General features: G+C 35.9%; 2 protein-coding genes across 2 annotated transcripts in view; both read right to left on the reverse strand.

The window, feature by feature from the left end:
- LOC137616695 (protein disulfide-isomerase A5) overlaps positions 1-7,292 on the reverse strand; it is a 42,515-nt gene extending 35,223 nt beyond the window's left edge. Inside the window, exons 1-4 of the mRNA XM_068346690.1 lie at positions 7,193-7,292; positions 2,418-2,489; positions 1,258-1,403; positions 861-1,065 (exon numbers count right to left, since the gene is read on the reverse strand). Coding sequence (XP_068202791.1) covers positions 861-1,065; positions 1,258-1,403; positions 2,418-2,489; positions 7,193-7,267 — 498 coding nt within the window. The 5' untranslated portion in view covers positions 7,268-7,292. The remainder of the gene's footprint in view (positions 1-860; positions 1,066-1,257; positions 1,404-2,417; positions 2,490-7,192) is intronic.
- Positions 7,293-13,450: 6,158 nt separating this feature from the next.
- On the reverse strand, positions 13,451-18,460 carry LOC137616243 (T-complex protein 1 subunit theta-like). The gene is made up of 5 exons (XM_068345859.1): positions 18,374-18,460; positions 17,746-17,999; positions 15,769-15,889; positions 14,462-14,599; positions 13,451-13,948 (listed from the first exon to the last, which is right to left on the reverse strand). Exons 1-5 carry the CDS (start codon positions 18,383-18,385, stop codon positions 13,658-13,660), a joined length of 816 nt encoding a protein of 271 aa, XP_068201960.1. The 5' UTR covers positions 18,386-18,460; the 3' UTR covers positions 13,451-13,657.
- Positions 18,461-18,466: the final 6 nt, after the last annotated feature.

Below are 18,466 nucleotides of genomic sequence, written 5' to 3' on the forward strand. Positions count from 1 at the left end.
CACGTATCCTTCCGCTAGGCCTACCACTACAGAAAACGGGAGTAGGGTAAACTACACAAAACTCTGGTCGTTTGAGAGGAGGTTCCAGGTAACTCCTAAGAAAGTGGTTCGAGGTAAGTCTCTGTGTTGGAACAAACTGTTATTTAAGCCATTAATGATAATGAGGGATGTCTGCTCCTGGATTTTCTTAGTAACTAGTGTATACTTTCAAGGGAGTTTTTTTCCATGGCAATCAAGACCCTCTTTCGGTCTTGTGCCAGGAACAGTATTGTGATTAACATAATCGCAGTGAGGAATGCAAAGGCCTACAGTTCCTCTTATGAAAAAGTATGTTCGAATGGTTGCTGACCAAACTGAAAGTTTTAAATGTAAAAGAATACAAACTTTTGGTTCAGGGGGAAAATACAAAAAAAGACTAGGATTGTTGCTTACAGTATGGATGAAAATGAAAATGCTAAGCCCGCATTTTCTTCTAACATAAAAAAAAAGTTTTAGAAAACTATAGGAGGTTTAGGTTAAAAATAGCAATGTGCACTGAAGCATAGAATTGGTTTTATTTAGTATAAGATAAGGGGAAGGTAATTTATATAAAATTTTATGCAGTAAATTTGTAATCATAAATTTCAAAATAAACAAACTACCATTAGAACCAGTGTAAATATGAGCAAATGGTGATATATGAGAGAGAGAGAGAGAGAGAGAGAGAGAGAGAGAGAGAGAGAGAGAGAGAGAGAGAGAGAGAGAGAGAGAGAGAGAGAGTGTGTGTGTGTGTGTGTGTGTGTGTGTGTTGCCTGAAGGAAAAATAACTGCAAAGCAATGGACTTAGAATAATATAAAAATATCATTACTAATATACTTACATTGACATCATTTATATGCACTACATCAACACCTTGCTCATCTTCATCCCAAGGAATGTCTCCGGATGGATCTCGTAAAAACGTTGCCATAGACTGAACCGTTTCTCTTCTGTCGTAATCTTTATGGAAATCACCATCTTTGTAATGCTTCAAAACATATGATGATGGCTCAACTTTATTCTTTTTACATAGCTTTTTCCCCTCTCTGAAAAAGTCAATAACATTAATTATAATCATAATTATAATAGCAACTAACTGATACAAACTATAAGACAAAATAAATATCATTGATCCTCTTTGGCAAAAAATTCTTCTTCAATTAGTCATGAAGCTTGAATTTCATGTTGAACAAAATTTCTACATGATATAATAATCTTTAAATAGAAGACTATCTTACCCATTACACTCGATATGAACAAGTGTCGCCGTTCCTCGAAGTTCACGCGACACTTCTGTGAATACATTATTTACCTCTTGTTTTACTTTGCCTTTCGAATACAAAACTAAAACGTTTGTTCGAGTCCTCAGGAGCTTCTTCCATTCCTGTAAAAATAGTCAAGTTATTGATAACTAGCCCAACCTTACAAAAATTTCCAACTATCATAACCATTTTGATTTTTCCCTGACATACAAACTCACACTTCATATGTGCCTCATCAGCCACACACAAATGAAACTTGACCCTATAAATAATTACCATATTACACATCCATCTATCTAACAAGGCACTGTATACTCTTCTTAATTTATACAATTAACCCTTTTACCCCCAGGCTATTTGGAACTTTCCAACCCTTAACCCACAGGGGTTATTTTTTTTCAAGCACATTTTGCAGTATATTCTTTTAAAATTGCTCTAACAGCTTTAATTTTCGTCATAGAGAGGTCAGGTTGGTCCCATTCTCTTGGAAAATGCCTCAAGTTTCTCAACAAATTATAAAAAATATGCAAAAAAAATGTAAATAGCAGTTTTTTGCAAGGACGTACCAGTACGTCCATGGGGGTAAAGGGGTGAGTTTTGTGAAACGTACCAGTACGTCCTTTGGGGGTAAAAGGGTTAATTATCATACATCTTAAGTGTGCGATACAACTGTTTTTAACGACAACAAATCACACTTAATAGGCTCTTAGTTACAACAAATTATCACTATAATATACTGTACTATTAATACTGTAGTTCAATCAATGGCCATTTAAATGCTTTTTAAACATATGGCAAAAATATTGTCTTCAGTACAGTGCAGTACTGTAGATCCCAAATAATATTCCTTTTAAGAAAACTTTAAATATTCATTTATGCAAAATTTAAATATTGTATAAGATTAATCAACAAAAGGTATACAGAAAAATATTTAGTATTGTACCACCAATCTGCTACAAAATGGACTTTAATCCACTATGAAAATTTCAATGAATATAAGACTAAGCATATAAATTTTAATAATCATTTTGAAACCTGAATACTGGACAGTATAACAGGAAACATAAATAAAGAATATTAATAATTCATATGCAAGGCTACCATTTTGCAATGAAGAAACATAATCAAATATTTACCTTTGGATCAGATATAGTTTCCACATAGCTTTGTGACTTAGCTGCTAAGCTTACAACCACCACTCCACACAACTGAAAATAAGGTTTGGGCGTTAGAAACATGAAGCAGATTAAAGTAAATTATTTAAATAAAACTTTAACTCTCATCTTACTACTGAACAACAGTAAGAAATAATTAAATTATCATGAAGCTTATTAAAGCTGGCTCTTTTTCATTAAACAGTATTGACCTGTAACAAAATAACATAAGCAATTAATTGCTGAGAAAACTTGACATATATAAATTAAAGTTTTAATATCTGTTTGCATACAAACCAACATCACGCATGTGATTAGATAACATGTCATAAAAAGTCAACCACTACAAAAGGATGTCAAGGAACATTGAATTGGCCATGTGAGAAAAAGGGAAAGAGTCAAAGAGCCAAAAAAAAGGGTACAGTATCTAATTACAAGACAAAATTATAAATTTTTAAAAATTTGTATTTTTCCCAAATTTGCAAACTTCTATGCATGGTGTCTGCCATCTGCTATTAACAATGTATAGCACAATAGTTAGTTGTCATGTAGGTGAGGGGAGAGTGCCACCAACCTGGTTGACATAACCGGAGGTAAAACTTTGAAAAAAAAAAAGAAAAAGACTCAAGCCTGTATTTTGGGGAAAAATACAGAATTAATTTTCTTTCTTAATTAATTGTTCTAGCAAGAGTACTGTGCAGTCAGACCTCAATGTTCATATGTATGATCATTTGCGAGAAGGCCCTTGAATTCCATATGTTTATATTTAGAGGTATTTATTCCCTATCATATAATACCATATAGAGAACAGCCCTTGATAGAGAAAATCCCATTGCAGTACACTGTATTAAACAGTGCAACCCGCTAACCTTCTTAGCGGAGGCTGAAGCGAGAAGAAAGACCGTTTTCAGCGTTAGATCTTCATTTGAAGCCAGATGTAAAGGCTCATTAGGTTCTTCTTTTAGGGAACGAAGAACTTTGAACAGTACTCCACAAACGTGGTACCATTGCCTGTTCAAAACTCCTTATGAGCATGGACAGCTCTAACAAAGAGGAAATATCAACCCCTTTCAGTCAAAAGACTTAGCTTAAGGCTGAGCAATGGCCTGTTGACCCCTCGTTAAAAGTTTTATAACCCCATACTAGCTTGCGCTGATTTCTTTTCCTATGTAAAGAGCATACGGTTTGTATTTTGTGTAAGAACAAACTATGGTGAAAACTTGCAGAGCTGTTGAGAGAACAATCAAAGAACTTTAAATTGGTACACGCTTGCTATGACAAAAACAAAACACAGTACTATACTTCCTGGAGTTGGGATGGATTGGGATCTAGAAGTACACATCCCTAAGCCGATTGTCATTATGAAATCTAATGGCCTCATCACCTGCCTGGCCGTGCCTGGTGTCTCCATCGTAGCCTGATTGTGCCTGGAGTCTCCATCCTGGCCTGATTGTGCCTGGAGTCTCCATCCTGGCCTGATTGTGCCTGGAGTCTCCATCCTGGCCTGATTGTGCCTGGAGTCTCCATCCTGGCCTGATTGTGCCTGGAGTTTCCATCCTGGCCTGATTGTGCCTGGAGTCTCCATCCTGGCCTGATTGTGCCTGGAATCTCCATCCTGGCCTGATTGCCTGCCTGACTGTGCGTGGTGCCTCCATACTGAACAAGATTTGCATAATGCACTCGTTCAGGGTTGAGAGGTATATGACTGATCTCCAGCTTACAGACATTTTCTCTACAAGAAAAAGTCAACTAGAAAACCCTGGGGAGCCGTCACTTTCCACGCGTTCTGCAAAAATCCTTGGACTGGGCTGAAGGCGCGCAGAATTGTTACACTTGAGCGCTTTATTATTTGTCCTATGTATATCATTTAGTACAGTAATAGGGAGAACGCAATGTAGGTTGCATGCAAATAGATAGGAGCAAACCACCTGTTAAGACTACAAATATAAAACTGAGAAGCTAGTGAAAGGTGCTCCCATAAGAGAGCACTCTAGCAGGCAGGTGAGAGGGTGCACGATCCATCACGAGCTGGTGAGAGGATGTACAATCGATAAAGAGGCGTTGTCAATCGTGAGCTGTGCAGTTAAGGTTGCAGCTTGCGATCGCGCACACTTTAGAAGGTGTCATTGCTAACTTTGTGGTAATCACAAACAGACAGAGAGCGACCCAGCTGGCATAAGGCGGAGTAGAGACACAAATGCATATCTCACTCCTTTCCACTTAGAGAAGATCAAGAAAGAGAGGGGCTGTTCCAAGTACCCCTTCTACAATCAAGTCGGCATCCCGAGTCATGATCTTCCAGAGAAACTCGAGAATCCCTTCTGGCATGAGATTAGATTTGTTCTTCTGTACCAACCAAAGATCCTTACTTTTTCTTAGGCATCAGTCATCAGAGAAAGAGACTAGGGGGGGTTAGATGGAAACCTATTATCATTACTCAGTGATCTCAAACCACGATGAGCTGCAATATGAGAGTCGCCCAGAGAAGTAACTGGACGGCGATAGTGACAACTCCTGTAATCAGGAGCGTCTACTGGATATACCTTTAGGATATAATTATCAGTCCACACACAAGCCCTTACATCAAGTCTCTCCTTAAAGAGGGTTCACAGTTGCGTTCCATCCTGGACACGCACGCTGCAAGTGTGTCTTGGATCTTGTGAATCAACTGTCTCTCTAAAAGCAGCAGCATGCCGAGGCGAGGAGTCGCATGGCGATGTGCATCTGAGCAAGGAGCGGAGTGGTGAGGTACACCTGGGCGACATGTGCTGTTGCGAGGCGCGAGTTGAGCGTTGATGGTAACCTACCTGCTCCAAATCCCTGACAAGCAATTGCGTGCCAGTGAGGCGCAGTAACACTACAAGCGAATCCATAACATTGCGTGAAGCTGTCACCTGTTATGCATGCTAGTGTGTGAGCACACCCCATATTTGCATGCTGTTACATCAGAATGCTGTGTGAATCTATCCGGAGTGCGCTGAACATAGACAAGGCCTGGCGAGTAAAGTTTCCAGTCCCGTCAGAAAAGGATGTGCGCGTGAAGAGGCATGTTTATCGGTAAACAATCATACAGATTCCAAACACTGCACACTTCAAGACATTGCTCATGAGTGCATGAAACAGAAGGGTATAGTTTCCATTCGTGAAGGGGAGCTTGTTACTCCCGATGTCGTTTTCTGTACTTGTAAGAGGTTGGAAAATTTCATGTAACGCTGAATCTTATTCTCTTTCCGGGGGGATTACAGTAAGTCCAAAGGCGTAGCACAGCAACGTCACAGGAAACAAATGTCCAAAGGTTGAAGAAAAAAAACTTTTAAAAACCAAGTTTGCTTAACCGTAGACATCACCACGGCAGCGTACAATCATAAACCCACTGGCAAGAAAAAAGAAATAAAACAACCCAGATACTCCAGCTAGTGGAAGAACATCAGTTCCCACTGATGGACGAGGCTTCTCCGCTCCCAGCCACTAACTACCTGCCACCTGTTTACACCCTGTTATAAAAGTTTAATTACATATACTCCAGTTTCGCTGATATCTATCCTATGTAAAGGACGAAGGAACGACTTTATTTCGCATCGTAGATAGCATTCATCGAACACTCGTATCTAACCTAACCCAATCTAGAGCAGAGTGTCCTTATTCAATTGGCGCATTTGTGGATAAGCGTACACAGGTTATCTCTGGTATAGAAAAAGGGTAGTTAATTTGCATCTAAGTAAATAAATATATTGTCTAACCCGTTGGGACAGGCGGCGAAACTACATCTAACTAAATAAATATATTGTCTGACCCGTTGGGACAGGCGGCGATATCTTTCTTATTACTAGCCAAATCGTTATTCCTTATGGGGAAGATGTTCTTTACTATGATCCGATATACCATAATATGAAGTTATTTTCATTTTAAAGATATAATTTAGAGTGCTGCCCATATCTTTTTTTTGTGTAGGAGAGAGACTTACGAAGGGGGTCCGGGGGCCTGCCCCCGGCTAGGGGTTGTGACCTGGGAAATACTAGGTTAGGTTAGGTGGGTTTGTGGTGCTTGTATGATAGCGACAGTGTTTGGAGGGTCGCAGGGCGGCCCCCGTTAGATCATTAGGAAGCATTTACAAATTTAGTGAATTCCTTATTTCATTGTTAAACTTCCCGTGAAAAATTCGATGTGATGATTTACACTCTATTTTCTGGCGATCGCAACCCTGTCCTAGTATGTAGTTTGTTGGGACAAGCATTTACAAAACTAGTGAATTAAATACTATTTAATTCTGTGATGATTCCTTTGGAAAAGAGCCGATTTCGGACATTGCGGTTCCAGGCCTGTCCCAACAAACTACAAAGGCTCCTAGGATGTAAAAGGCCAAGGGTTAGAGCCATAATTGAAGCTACCAAACTAGATATAACGGGCCTATAGGACAATTAAACTAGGATTTTCTGGGGATTGCCGGCAAGCGGTGCACTCGCGTATGGCTCGGTAACACGGTATATCCTTAAGGCTAAAAACGTGATTTATACATATTGGGATTAATATACCACATCGCATGTGAAGATTCTAAACGCATCAATGATAATTACACTTAATTTCTAACTTAAATAATCATCGTCTACCCACGTTAGTGATCTACTCTAGAATAGGACAACTTCGTATCCATACATTTACGCTTTAAAAGGCATAAAAGAGGTGTATTTCTTAACAAGTGTGATGAGTGCATGAATCTTAACCAATAATTAAAGTAAATAAGTCTATTAATTACTTACAAATGCTAATAATATGAGGGGGCGCCACATAATAACATTTATCCACCGATAATACACGTCAAACCTCAATCTCATTGAGATTGAAATTTTTTTGGCAGAAATGTTCAGGAATATATATTATAAATTTACTTATAAAAATAATTCATATTTTATTATTTATATATTCTATAATAATAACTGTTTTAAGCAAATATAAAATTTCCGAAAAATATTTGTATAATCAAATTGAATATGCAGACGTATCTAGATGTTGCAGTGGCCGGGGAATATATATCATAAATTTACTTATAAAAATTATTCATATTTTACTATTTATATATTTCACAGCGATAACTGCTTTAAGCAAATATAAAAATGCCAAAAATATTTGTATAATCAAATTGAACATGCAGACGTATCTAGATGTTGCAGTGGCCTTAGAAAGTGACGTCATTGGACTGCTAGGAGGCCATAATACCACTCTCCAAATATTTTACATAAAAATCATTTGTGTCTGCTATATAGTTCTTACAAGTCAAACATGTGAAAAATGCAAATACATTTCTATTTTTGATGCTATTCTTATTTGTTAATAATATGATATTTAAAATGAAATAGATCAGTTGTTAAAATCAGGTGTAATAGCAGACTACTCAAGATTAGGATGATGTATTCATTGGCTAATGTGATGGGAACAAAATAAAAATATGGCAATTGTTCAAGCTTACAAACTTTCTTATTCATTTGGAAACTGTTGACATTAGGATTTAGAATATTTTTTGCTAAACTTTTGGCTTGAGTAACTCATTTTATAATTTTATTGACGCAAAAATTCACAAAGTTTTAAAGGTAGATTGACAAAATACGTAATATGTCCTATTTCTAACCGATTGTTATGTCTTTCAGATTATTTTAGAACGACTCATTTGCGAGGACCATCATTAAAACAGGATATTCGCAGTGAGTTCTACTGTTTTTTGACATTCAGGGGGTTAACAAATTTACCTGTAATATTAACAGTGATTTTTTTTTACTTCTGAATATAAATTGGTCTAAATTATTTCGCAAATATCATAAATAATTCTGTTTGAAGCTAAGACTAAAGAATTTGGCGTTTACATTTATGGAAAAAAAAATGTGTATATTTGAGCATTGTATATTTTAATTTCATCTTTTTTTTCGTGACTTAGATAATTAAAAAATTTAACCCATAAAAATAATACAATTAGAAGACTGAAAATGTATTTTATGTCTTCCCTACCGGGCTACCTGTACCGAGAGTCCCATAAAATTAAATTTATTGGTGGATGTGTTTTCAACGTTTCAGGGCGCTTGTAGATTTCTTTAATGTTATTGCAAAAACAGTGACTACTGTTTTTATAACACAATAAATTAATGGCCATAATTGTGTGTGTGTGTGTGTAGAGAGAGAATTTCTTTGGTCAGATAGGTAACAACCATGGAAGCATAATAGGTACCTCCATGGTAACAACTTATTGTGAAGAAATTATATATATATATATATATATATATATATATATATATATATATATATATATATATATATATATATATATATATATATATATATATATATATATGTGTGTGTGTGTGTGTGTGTGTGTGTGTGTGTTTACCACTGAATAAGATATCAATGAAAATGAGGTAAAAGATCCATATATATATATATATATATATATATATATATATATATATATATATATATATATATATATATAAAATCATATCCTTTGTTTACAATAGAAATTGTTGAAGTTTTACAACCATCACTCATATTTCCTCACTGGTTTGATTAAGCATTTTATTTTATAGTAACTCACTACTTTTACTACCTTCATCCACTGCAGCTGCCTTTATCCTTTTAAATTCAGCTTTACACTCTTCTTCCTGGTTTAATGGATGGATTAAGATTGCCCAGAGCTTTAGGGTTGTTGTGGCCTGATTGGTAACGTCTCTGCCTGGTGTTTGCCAGCCCGGGGTTCGAGTCTCGCTCAATCTCGTTAGTGCCATTAGTGTCTGCAACCTTACCATCCTTGTGAGCTAAGGTTGGGGGGAGCCTATAGGTCTATCTGTTGAGTCATCAGCAGCCATTTGCCTGGCCCTCCCTGGTCCTAGCTTGGGTGGAGAGGGGGCTTGGGCGCTGATCATATAAAATATGGCCAGTCTCTAGGGCATTGTCCTGCTTGCTAGGGCAATGTCACTGTCCCTTGCCTCTGCCATTCATGAGCGACCTTAAAACCTGCGAGGCTGTGACCAATGACCATAGCCTTCACTGGTTACATGTAAATGCCAAGCATCTGAAATGTAGACCTCCTCTATCCTGTAGAAATTCTATCAGCTCACCGCTTGTCAAACAATATAGTTCTAGTTTTACCCAATTGTCTTATAAACTACAATATCAGAACTTTCCGTGGATAAACTAAATTTCTAATTTTCCTTTTAAACTTTTACAAGACAACTTATCCTTTTAGTGTAATTTCCATTATCATTACGCTTTGCATCAGCTGGTCAATTCTACTGCTTCAAGTTCTACATTGGGGTCTACTAACAACTTTGTTTATTCAGCTTTATCTATGCATTTTAGGAAACTGTTGATCATAAAGCATAAAGTTAACATAATGGTGGTTTTTTACTTCAGTGACTATCTAATTACTCAGTATCACAACTTTCGAATTGTAAACAAAATACTAATGAAGTAAAAAAAAAAAACGGATTATGAACGAAGCGAAAAATCTATTTTTGGGTGAGATGGCCATGTCATCCTGATGGAAGGTTCCTTCAGTAGCTTCCTTTGGATATATATGACTGGTAGTCATATATATCCAAAGGAAGCTACTGAAGGAACCTTCCATCAGGACGACATGGCCTGAGCCCCCCAAAAAAAATCATATAAGAATAGCACTGTGGGTATCTTGATAAGATCTTAGATGGATCAAGCCAGAGAGAATACTGCATCATATTTGTTTTCATAAATGGTAATTTTTTACTGTCTGGGTACTAAGATGTTGTCATGTTTTACCATTTTATAACTAATTCAAGCAAATTTTCCATCAGAAATAGATCCACTTACATTTGTTATATGTTCACATCATATTCAAGACTTCCTCAAACTTAATCTAACTTAAAATTATTTTTGGTAAGATGTTGAATTTAATTGAATTTAATGATTTGGGCTACGTAGCTCAGAACTGGGACTTGTGAGCCCATTATTATTATTATTATTATTATTACTATCCAAGCTATAACCCTAGTTGGAAAAGCAAGATGCTATAAGCCCAGGGGCTCCAACAGGGAAAAATAGCCCAGTGAGGAAAGGAAATAAGGAAATAAATAAATGAAGAGAACAAATTAACAATAAATCATTCTAAAATAAGAAACAACGTCAAAACAGACATGTCATATAATAAATTATCAACAACATCAAAAACAAATATGTCATAAATAAACTATAAAAAGACTATGTCCGCCTGGTCAACAAAAAAGCATTTGCTCCAACTTTGAACTTTTGAAGTTCTACTGATTCAACCACCCGATTAGGAAGATCATTCCACAACTTGGTCACAGCTGGAATAAAACTTCTAGAGTACTGCGTAGTATTGAGCCTCGTGATGGAGAAGGCCTGGCTATTAGAATTAACTGCCTGCCTAGTATTACGAACAGGATAGAATTGTCCAGGGAGATCTGAATGTAAAGGATGGTCAGAGTTATGAAAAATCTTATGCAACATGCATAATGAACTAATTGAACGACGGTGCCAGAGATTAATATCTAGATCAGGAATAAGAAATTTAATAGACCGTAAGTTTCTGTCCAACAAATTAAGATGAGAATCAGCAGCTGAAGACCAGACAGGAGAACAATACTCAAAACAAGGTAGAATGAAAGAATTAAAACACTTCTTCAGAATAGATTGATCACCGAAAATCTTGAAAGACTTTCTCAATAAGCCTATTTTTTGTGAAATTGAAGAAGACACAGACCTTATATGTTTCTCAAAAGTAAATTTACTGTCGAGAATCACCCCTAAAATTTTGAAAGAGTCATACATATTCAAAGAAACATTATCAATACTGAGATCCGGATGTTGAGGAACCACCGTCCTTGACGTACTTACAATCATACTTTGAGTTTTGTTAGGATTCAACTTTATACCCCATAATTTGCACCATGCACTAATTCTAGCTAAATCTCTATTAAGGGATTCACCAACCCTAGATCTACATTCAGGGGATGGAATTGATGCAAAGAGAGTAGCATCATCTGCATATGCAACAAGCTTGTTTTCTAGGCCAAACCACATGTCATGTGTATATAGTATGAACATTCAGTGACCAAGAGCATCTAGGGTAAAACTCTCAGTTATACTGAGGTAAAAGTTATGAGAGCTTGGATAGAAAGATAGAAGAAAGAAGCAAATACCGTGGTAGAGTAGAAGGATATAATGGAAGTGCAACTAGGGGCCGAAGGAACAACACATACCCTTCTGTATTGCCCGCAGTGATCAATTTAGCCTGAAGAAGTGTTTTAATTCTTTCATTCCAGTTTCAAATATTATTTTCCTGTATGGTCCTGCTGAATCTCATCTTAATTTGATAGTCAAAAAAATTGTCTTAAATTTCTTATTCCCGATCTAGATATCAATCTCTGGCACCATCGTTCCGTTACTGTAGTTTCTTAAGCATGTTGTATAAGAATTTTCATAAATGACCAAATTTTGCAGTTCTTCCCATCCTGTACATAGTACTAGTTATGTAGTTAAATCTAAGTCATTTCTTCTTCACTAAACAGTATTTTAAGTTTTATTCAAGCTGTTACCAGATTGTGGAATGATCTTTATCTTGCAGTTGAATCAGTGGAATTTCAATAATTTAACCTTGCAGCAAATGTTAAATAGGCTTACATAAATCTTACTTCATAGTTTGAATATGACAGATCTATTTTAACATTATTACGGATCTTAAGATATTTCATAATCATTGCATCTAATGTAGTGCATTTCATTGTTTCCTTTCTTCACCGAGCTATTTTTCCTTGTTGGAGCCCTTGGGCTCATAGCATCCTACTTTCCCAACTGGGGTTGTAGTTTAGCTAATAATATTGTGGCAGGTAAGGTGCTGGAATTGGATTTGTTCATTAAATTTAGGCCATTTATACAAATGCTGAGGAAAGGAGAGGAAGGCGTTTCAGCATTAAGGTGTTACCGAGGGAAACCAATCACCTCTCCTCATAGTAGAATTTTAACAGATTGGACAAGATGGATTTTTTCTTTTATTTGGGCTACAATAGTCAGGCGCTTGGGCCTGTCCAGTAATTCAGCTATGGAAGTGGGAGGAAACCCTGCAGTTACTCTTTGAAGTAATAGTTAAGAGAGGTTGGATAGCTTTAGCTACAGGAAAAATAAAAGGTAGCAGGAACAGATGTAAAGTACAAGGTTAATAGTAGGTGCAGTTAAGGCCAAGGAACAATGCATAAAAAAAAAAGCACCAACTGCAACATCCCTTAACCCTTTTACCCCCAAAAGGACGTACTGGTACGTTTCACAAAACCCATCCCTTTACCCCCATGGACGTACCGGTACGTCCTTGCAAAAAAATGCTATAAAAATTTACATTTTTTATATTTTTGAATTTTTTGAAAAAATTCGCATTTTCCAAGAGAATGAGACCAAAATGACCTCTCTATGACAAAAATTAAGGCTGTTAGAGCAATTTAAAAAAAATATACTGCAAAATGTGCTGGGAAAAAAATAACCCCTTGGGGGTTAAGGGTTGGAAATTTCCAAAGAGCCTGGGGGTAAAAGGGATAAGGGTCATTGGAGAGAATTCTCTTCTAATTGACTGGATTGAAAATAAAATTCAGACGAAAGGCACGACACCAGAACCAGATTGATCATTCAGTACCCCTGTCTTTAAATGGAATAAATTTCTAATTTTCTTTGCATTCTTCTGTAAAAGAAACGAGCAATATAACGGAGAAGTTCTTTATTGTAATTTTCAAACCTGATCTTGTTTAAAACATATCAACCACCTCCTAGACTTTTGTTCATAACTACATAACTATTCATTAGATATGACAACCGACTACTTTTTAGTCAGTTTAATAATGCTCTCAATTTTGAGTTTATCTATTTCAAAGGTTACTACCTGTATCTTCTATGTAAATTAATTTTTGCCATAAACCTATGGTGAGTTTTTATCATTTCTACTGTTATACCACTAATTGTCAATCAACATTTTAAAGGTTGAGAGAAAGCTAAGACTTCTTCAGATAATTTATTAATATAAAAAGCGTGCAAGTTCATGTTACATCGTCGATTGCCGATGGGTATCTTTTTAAATCACCTACTTGGCAAACCACTTCTTCAGGTAGTTAATTAGGAAATAAAGTCCTGATGAAAGCTAGTAAACAGCATTAAGTTAATAGACAAGGCCAAAATATAAAGACACCCTACAATAAACCCAATGCTTAATCATCATCAGGATCCTGGGGTCCCATTCCTCGGGCTTTGGGGCCGCCAGCTCTCTTCGCCATTATTATCTGGTCTACCCTCAAAATTTCAATAGCCGCTGATGAAGAATATTTCAGGGCCCAGTACTTGGTAAGGAACAGATCAAATATTTCCTTCTCGCATGCATCCAGCACGGCAACACCTTCTCCCTCGCAGTCAAAGCCGGCATTTTTCTTGCCCTCTGTGTGCGCAGCTAATAAATTGGACAAAACTTCTTGATCAGGAGCACCACAGTTATCAGCTAACACCTGTAAATAGTTGAATTTCATAAAAAATTACATCACTACAGTATAGTCAATTTCTTTTAGCGAGGCATATTTGCACAGACTCGCAGCGGTGCCCTTTCAACTCGGAAAAGTTTCCTGATCGCTGATTGGTTGGACAAGATAAGTCTAACCAATCAGCGACCAGGAAACTTTTCCGAGCTAAAAGGGCACCGTTGCAAGTCAGTGCAAATATGACTCGCTAAAAGAAATGGACTATAGGTAAAGATCAAATCTATATCATTACATGGAAATATATTGTCATTGATAATTAAAACTGTCCTGCTATTAATGCATAGTACCTGTATACTAAAATTAAGCTATTTTGAAAAAATACATCATTCCATAGCATAGCTACACTTTATACTACTGTATATAAACATGGAGAAATAAAATGGCAGAATTTATTAACTGAAAAGTTTAAAAATACAACTTATTACAGAAATATGAGGAAATTATCATCTTCAACAATATAAAGTAACAATCTAATTCCCTTACTTTAGGGAACACCCTGAGAGCTTCAGCGTAATTCTTAATAGCGTACTGTTCTAGGCCTGGACACTGAGAGCCATATTGCTCTATTATTCTGCTAAGTTCTACTTCAGTGCTGCCTGCACCTGGAACACACTTTCCATCCTGAAAAAAAAAAGACATGGCATCAAACCTATTTATCCTAAAAATAATTTTCTATATTATACAGTAGTAAGAACCCAATGTACGAGAATCTAAAAAATGAACATTTACATGAAATATATACATACATATACCAATTTTGGGGGGTAGCCGACATCAACAAATGAAACAAAAACAAAAAAGGGGACCTCTACTCTCTACGTTCCTCCTAGCCTAACAAGGGACTCAACTGAGTTCAGCTGGTACTGCTAGGGGGTCACAGCCCACCCTCCCCCATTATCCACCACAGATGAAGCTTCATAATGCTGAATACCCCATGAAATATATACAATAAAATCAATGTCTTGGCATACCCAAAATTCAATGTCTTGACATACCAAGTATACAATACAAGTCTTGATTTACTATCAATCATTCTGCATTATATACCATTATATCACTGAATTCATAACAAAACTTTACAAAAATCTTTCATGGCTGGCCCAAAAACAGCCTTTCAAACCTATTACTAGTATTGCCATGAATTTTAACTTAAAAAAGATAAATACTATTAATTCAGAAATGTCAACTTCACGACCTCATGAAATTATAACTTACCCAACAGATCACAGGTTTAAAACAAATTTACAATAACTGTATAGACCAAATAGGCTGCAATTTTTTAGATAACTTTTTGAAGATGTGTCCAATAATTGTCATTAAGCCAATAAAATTTAGGCCTTTACATACATGTTGAACTGTTAGTGATGTACAACACTCTTCTCATTATAAATGGTTAGTTTAAATAGCTTAGAAATTATACCTGGACTCGGCTATACCTTAGTATTGCTACTCTCAAATTTGTTTGACTGCTGCATTATAAAATTAGTTTAAAGATTCAATCTTTCTGGATTCCAGTATTTCCATGAGTAATTTAACTTGCAGCAACCCAAACCTTTTTAGTTACCAAGAGTAAATTCATTAAAATCAATACCTTTCTTAAAGTAACCAAAGCTTAATTTGGTTTACCTAGCCTTCACACATGAAAAAGCCAATCTACTCATGGGTTTCTATTCCATAATGGTGTTCCTATATCATCAAGAATGATAAAGGTAGACATAAGAAACAAGTAACTGCAACTGCTAAAAACCAATTAAGTTTAAATATCATCAAACATACAACATTAACCTTACCCTGCACAAGCCCTTGAAAGTGTTCACAGCATCATCCACAGCGCGCTCAACGTCATCCATTAAATTATCAGTGGAGCCTCGGATCACAATAGTTGCAATTCGGGATTCAGCCCCCTCTTGCCTGCAAAAAGTAAAAACTTCTATGAAGCAATACCCACAGAAATAAACATCTAATACAGGCACTATCACCAGACATTCTTATGAGTGAATGTATGATTGAAGAAACCTATCTGTTATACAGTCTGGTGAGGTATGCTGTGTATGAATGAGGAGTACAAGAAGGCATGCATAATGCTACATGATTATCTTATCCTCTTTGTTACAGCTCACCTTGAACATCCTCCTTGATATCTGACAAAACCATTAGGATTATCGGTTCTCAAATTCTATTTCTGTGCTTAATTTCAATCAAAAATTTTTCCTAACACCACAAACATGCCTTGGTAATGTTTAACGAAAAAGACATTAGAACTCGACAGGAAGTACATTACCAAAGAAAATCATAAAATATAGTATTTTGATCACAAAAAAGTACTTTTTCTTTACAATATTTCACAAAACCTCATAAAAAAATCCAAGAACAAATCTATTAATATTCATATTTGGTTTAGTGTATACTTGGAAAAAAAAAAAGCATTTCAAGTGATAGTCATACTGTAAATTTATTCCATTTTAAAGCCACTCAATACATGAGAGAGAGAGAGAGAGAGAGAGAGAGAGAGAGAGAGAGAGAGAGAGAGAGAGAGAGAGAGAGAGATTGTAGAAGTGATTTTAAGCAATTGTATAGTAACGTTTAGCTGCTTTCTTAACATAAAATACTCCACTGATGAATCAATGGGCTTCGACTTATTCCACAGTAATGCGAGTACACTACAAAACATTGAATGTATTGAAATGTATTACTGTAATGTACAACACACTGAATATATCAAAATTTATTGAATGATAAAAGCTATAATCAGTGACATTCTTCTCAGATTCATTATGGATTTGAATGTACTAAACATAAAAACCATCTACTGCCCTTTATCATCAATAATATTCACATCTTTTGATTCCCTGCACAGGCCAAATATGCTCTACAGACTCTTTAGTATTCTGGTAATACAGAATTTTTCTTTCCCTTTCATCCAGGCGGTTACTATTCTGCTAATCCATTCTCGGTCTAGAGACAAGCATGAAAAACTCATTACATGTCTAACCTGCATTGTCAACTTATTCCTTGTTCTTTCTTTCGCCAAATAAATTTGATTCTATGGGTATCTGCTACTCACGTAGTCTTTTAAATCACTATTTAAAAATATCTACAGTGCACTTTAATTAATCTGACAGAGGATAACACAAACTACTTAATTTTTTCAATCTCCTCTAGTACAACTACAATAATAAGAAAGATTTGTTTGTAAATGTGGCCAAAATCGAATAAAAAAAATTAAGAAAGTTGGTCAAACACATACGATGGGAGCAACAGGAAAGGAGAACTGAAACGCAAACCAATGGAGCTGTGGACTAAATTATTATTATTATTATTACTAGCCAAGCTACAACCCTAGTTGGAAAAGCAAGATGCTATAAGCCCAAGGACTACAACAGGGAAAAATAGCCCAGTGAGGAAAGGAAATAAGGAAATAAATAAATGATGAGAAGAAATTACAATATATCATTCTAAAAACAGTAACAGCGTCAAAACAGATGACCTATATAAACTATTAACAATGTCAAAAACCGATAGGTCATATATAAACAATAAAAAGACTCGTATCACCCTGGTCAACATAAAAACATTTGCTCCAACTTTGAACTTTTGAAGTTCTACTGATTCAACTACCCGATTAGGAAGATCATTCCACAACTTGGTAACAGCTGGAATAAAACTTCTAGAATACTGTGTAGTATTGAGCCTCATGATGGAGAAGGCCTGGCTAAGAGATGTAATATTACAATTTCTTTCTATATAATCGGATATTTCACACTCACCTGAATATAGTGACAGGGGTGTCACCCACTTCATCAATGAAGACTTTATCGCAAAGACCAATTTCTTCCTGCGTTGGGCAAATCATCTTTGGAAGGATAGTAGCACCAACAGTTCTGCAAAGCCGTCTCAGATCCCACTTGCTTGTGATTCTGACAGCCATGATGTTGTATTTGTTCAAATAATGTTGAGCTAAATCACCAAACTTTCCTCCAGCAACAACTACAGTTACACCAGCATCGGACAACATCTTTACCTATTTCATGAAATGAAGAGATACCTGTAATTCTTTCCAGGAGAGTTGGCATACCTTTTTATATCTGTTGTACTCCATATATACTATCGAAAAAGTTTAGTACCCATTTTCATTTTAATCTTGAACTTATATTTAAAATACTGTACTTGGTAAATGCTTTTTTTACTCTGAATAAAAAATTCTTAAATTTCATTACATAAACACAATTGCATATTTTTGTGAATGCAATAGGAAACAAAAAGTTCTATTATTTGATTTTGCTCTCATAAAACATACATACATATGAATTAAAACCCCAAAGTTAGCTTTAAATGAACAAAATGTATCAAGGCCTAATGTACAGTACAAGGAAAATACTAGAAACAATTCCTTACATCTTCCTCCATTCTGTTTTCTTCTCCGCGTGAAAAGTTGGCCAATTCATCAGCATTCTTGATGAGAACTGTGCCTTTTGTCTCTGTTGTGGT

This window comes from Palaemon carinicauda, chromosome 22 (genome assembly GCF_036898095.1).
Source record: "Palaemon carinicauda isolate YSFRI2023 chromosome 22, ASM3689809v2, whole genome shotgun sequence".
Lineage (NCBI taxonomy): Eukaryota > Metazoa > Arthropoda > Malacostraca > Decapoda > Palaemonidae > Palaemon > Palaemon carinicauda.

Coding starts and splice junctions, on each gene's coding strand:
- LOC137616243 (XM_068345859.1), bottom strand. Junction 15,890..17,745: donor ACCCCTGTCACTATATTCAG/GTGAGTGTGAAA, acceptor TACTTTTTGCAG/GCAAGAGGGGGCTGAATCCC. Junction 14,600..15,768: donor CTTTCAAGGGCTTGTGCAGG/GTAAGGTTAATG, acceptor TTTTTTTTTCAG/GATGGAAAGTGTGTTCCAGG.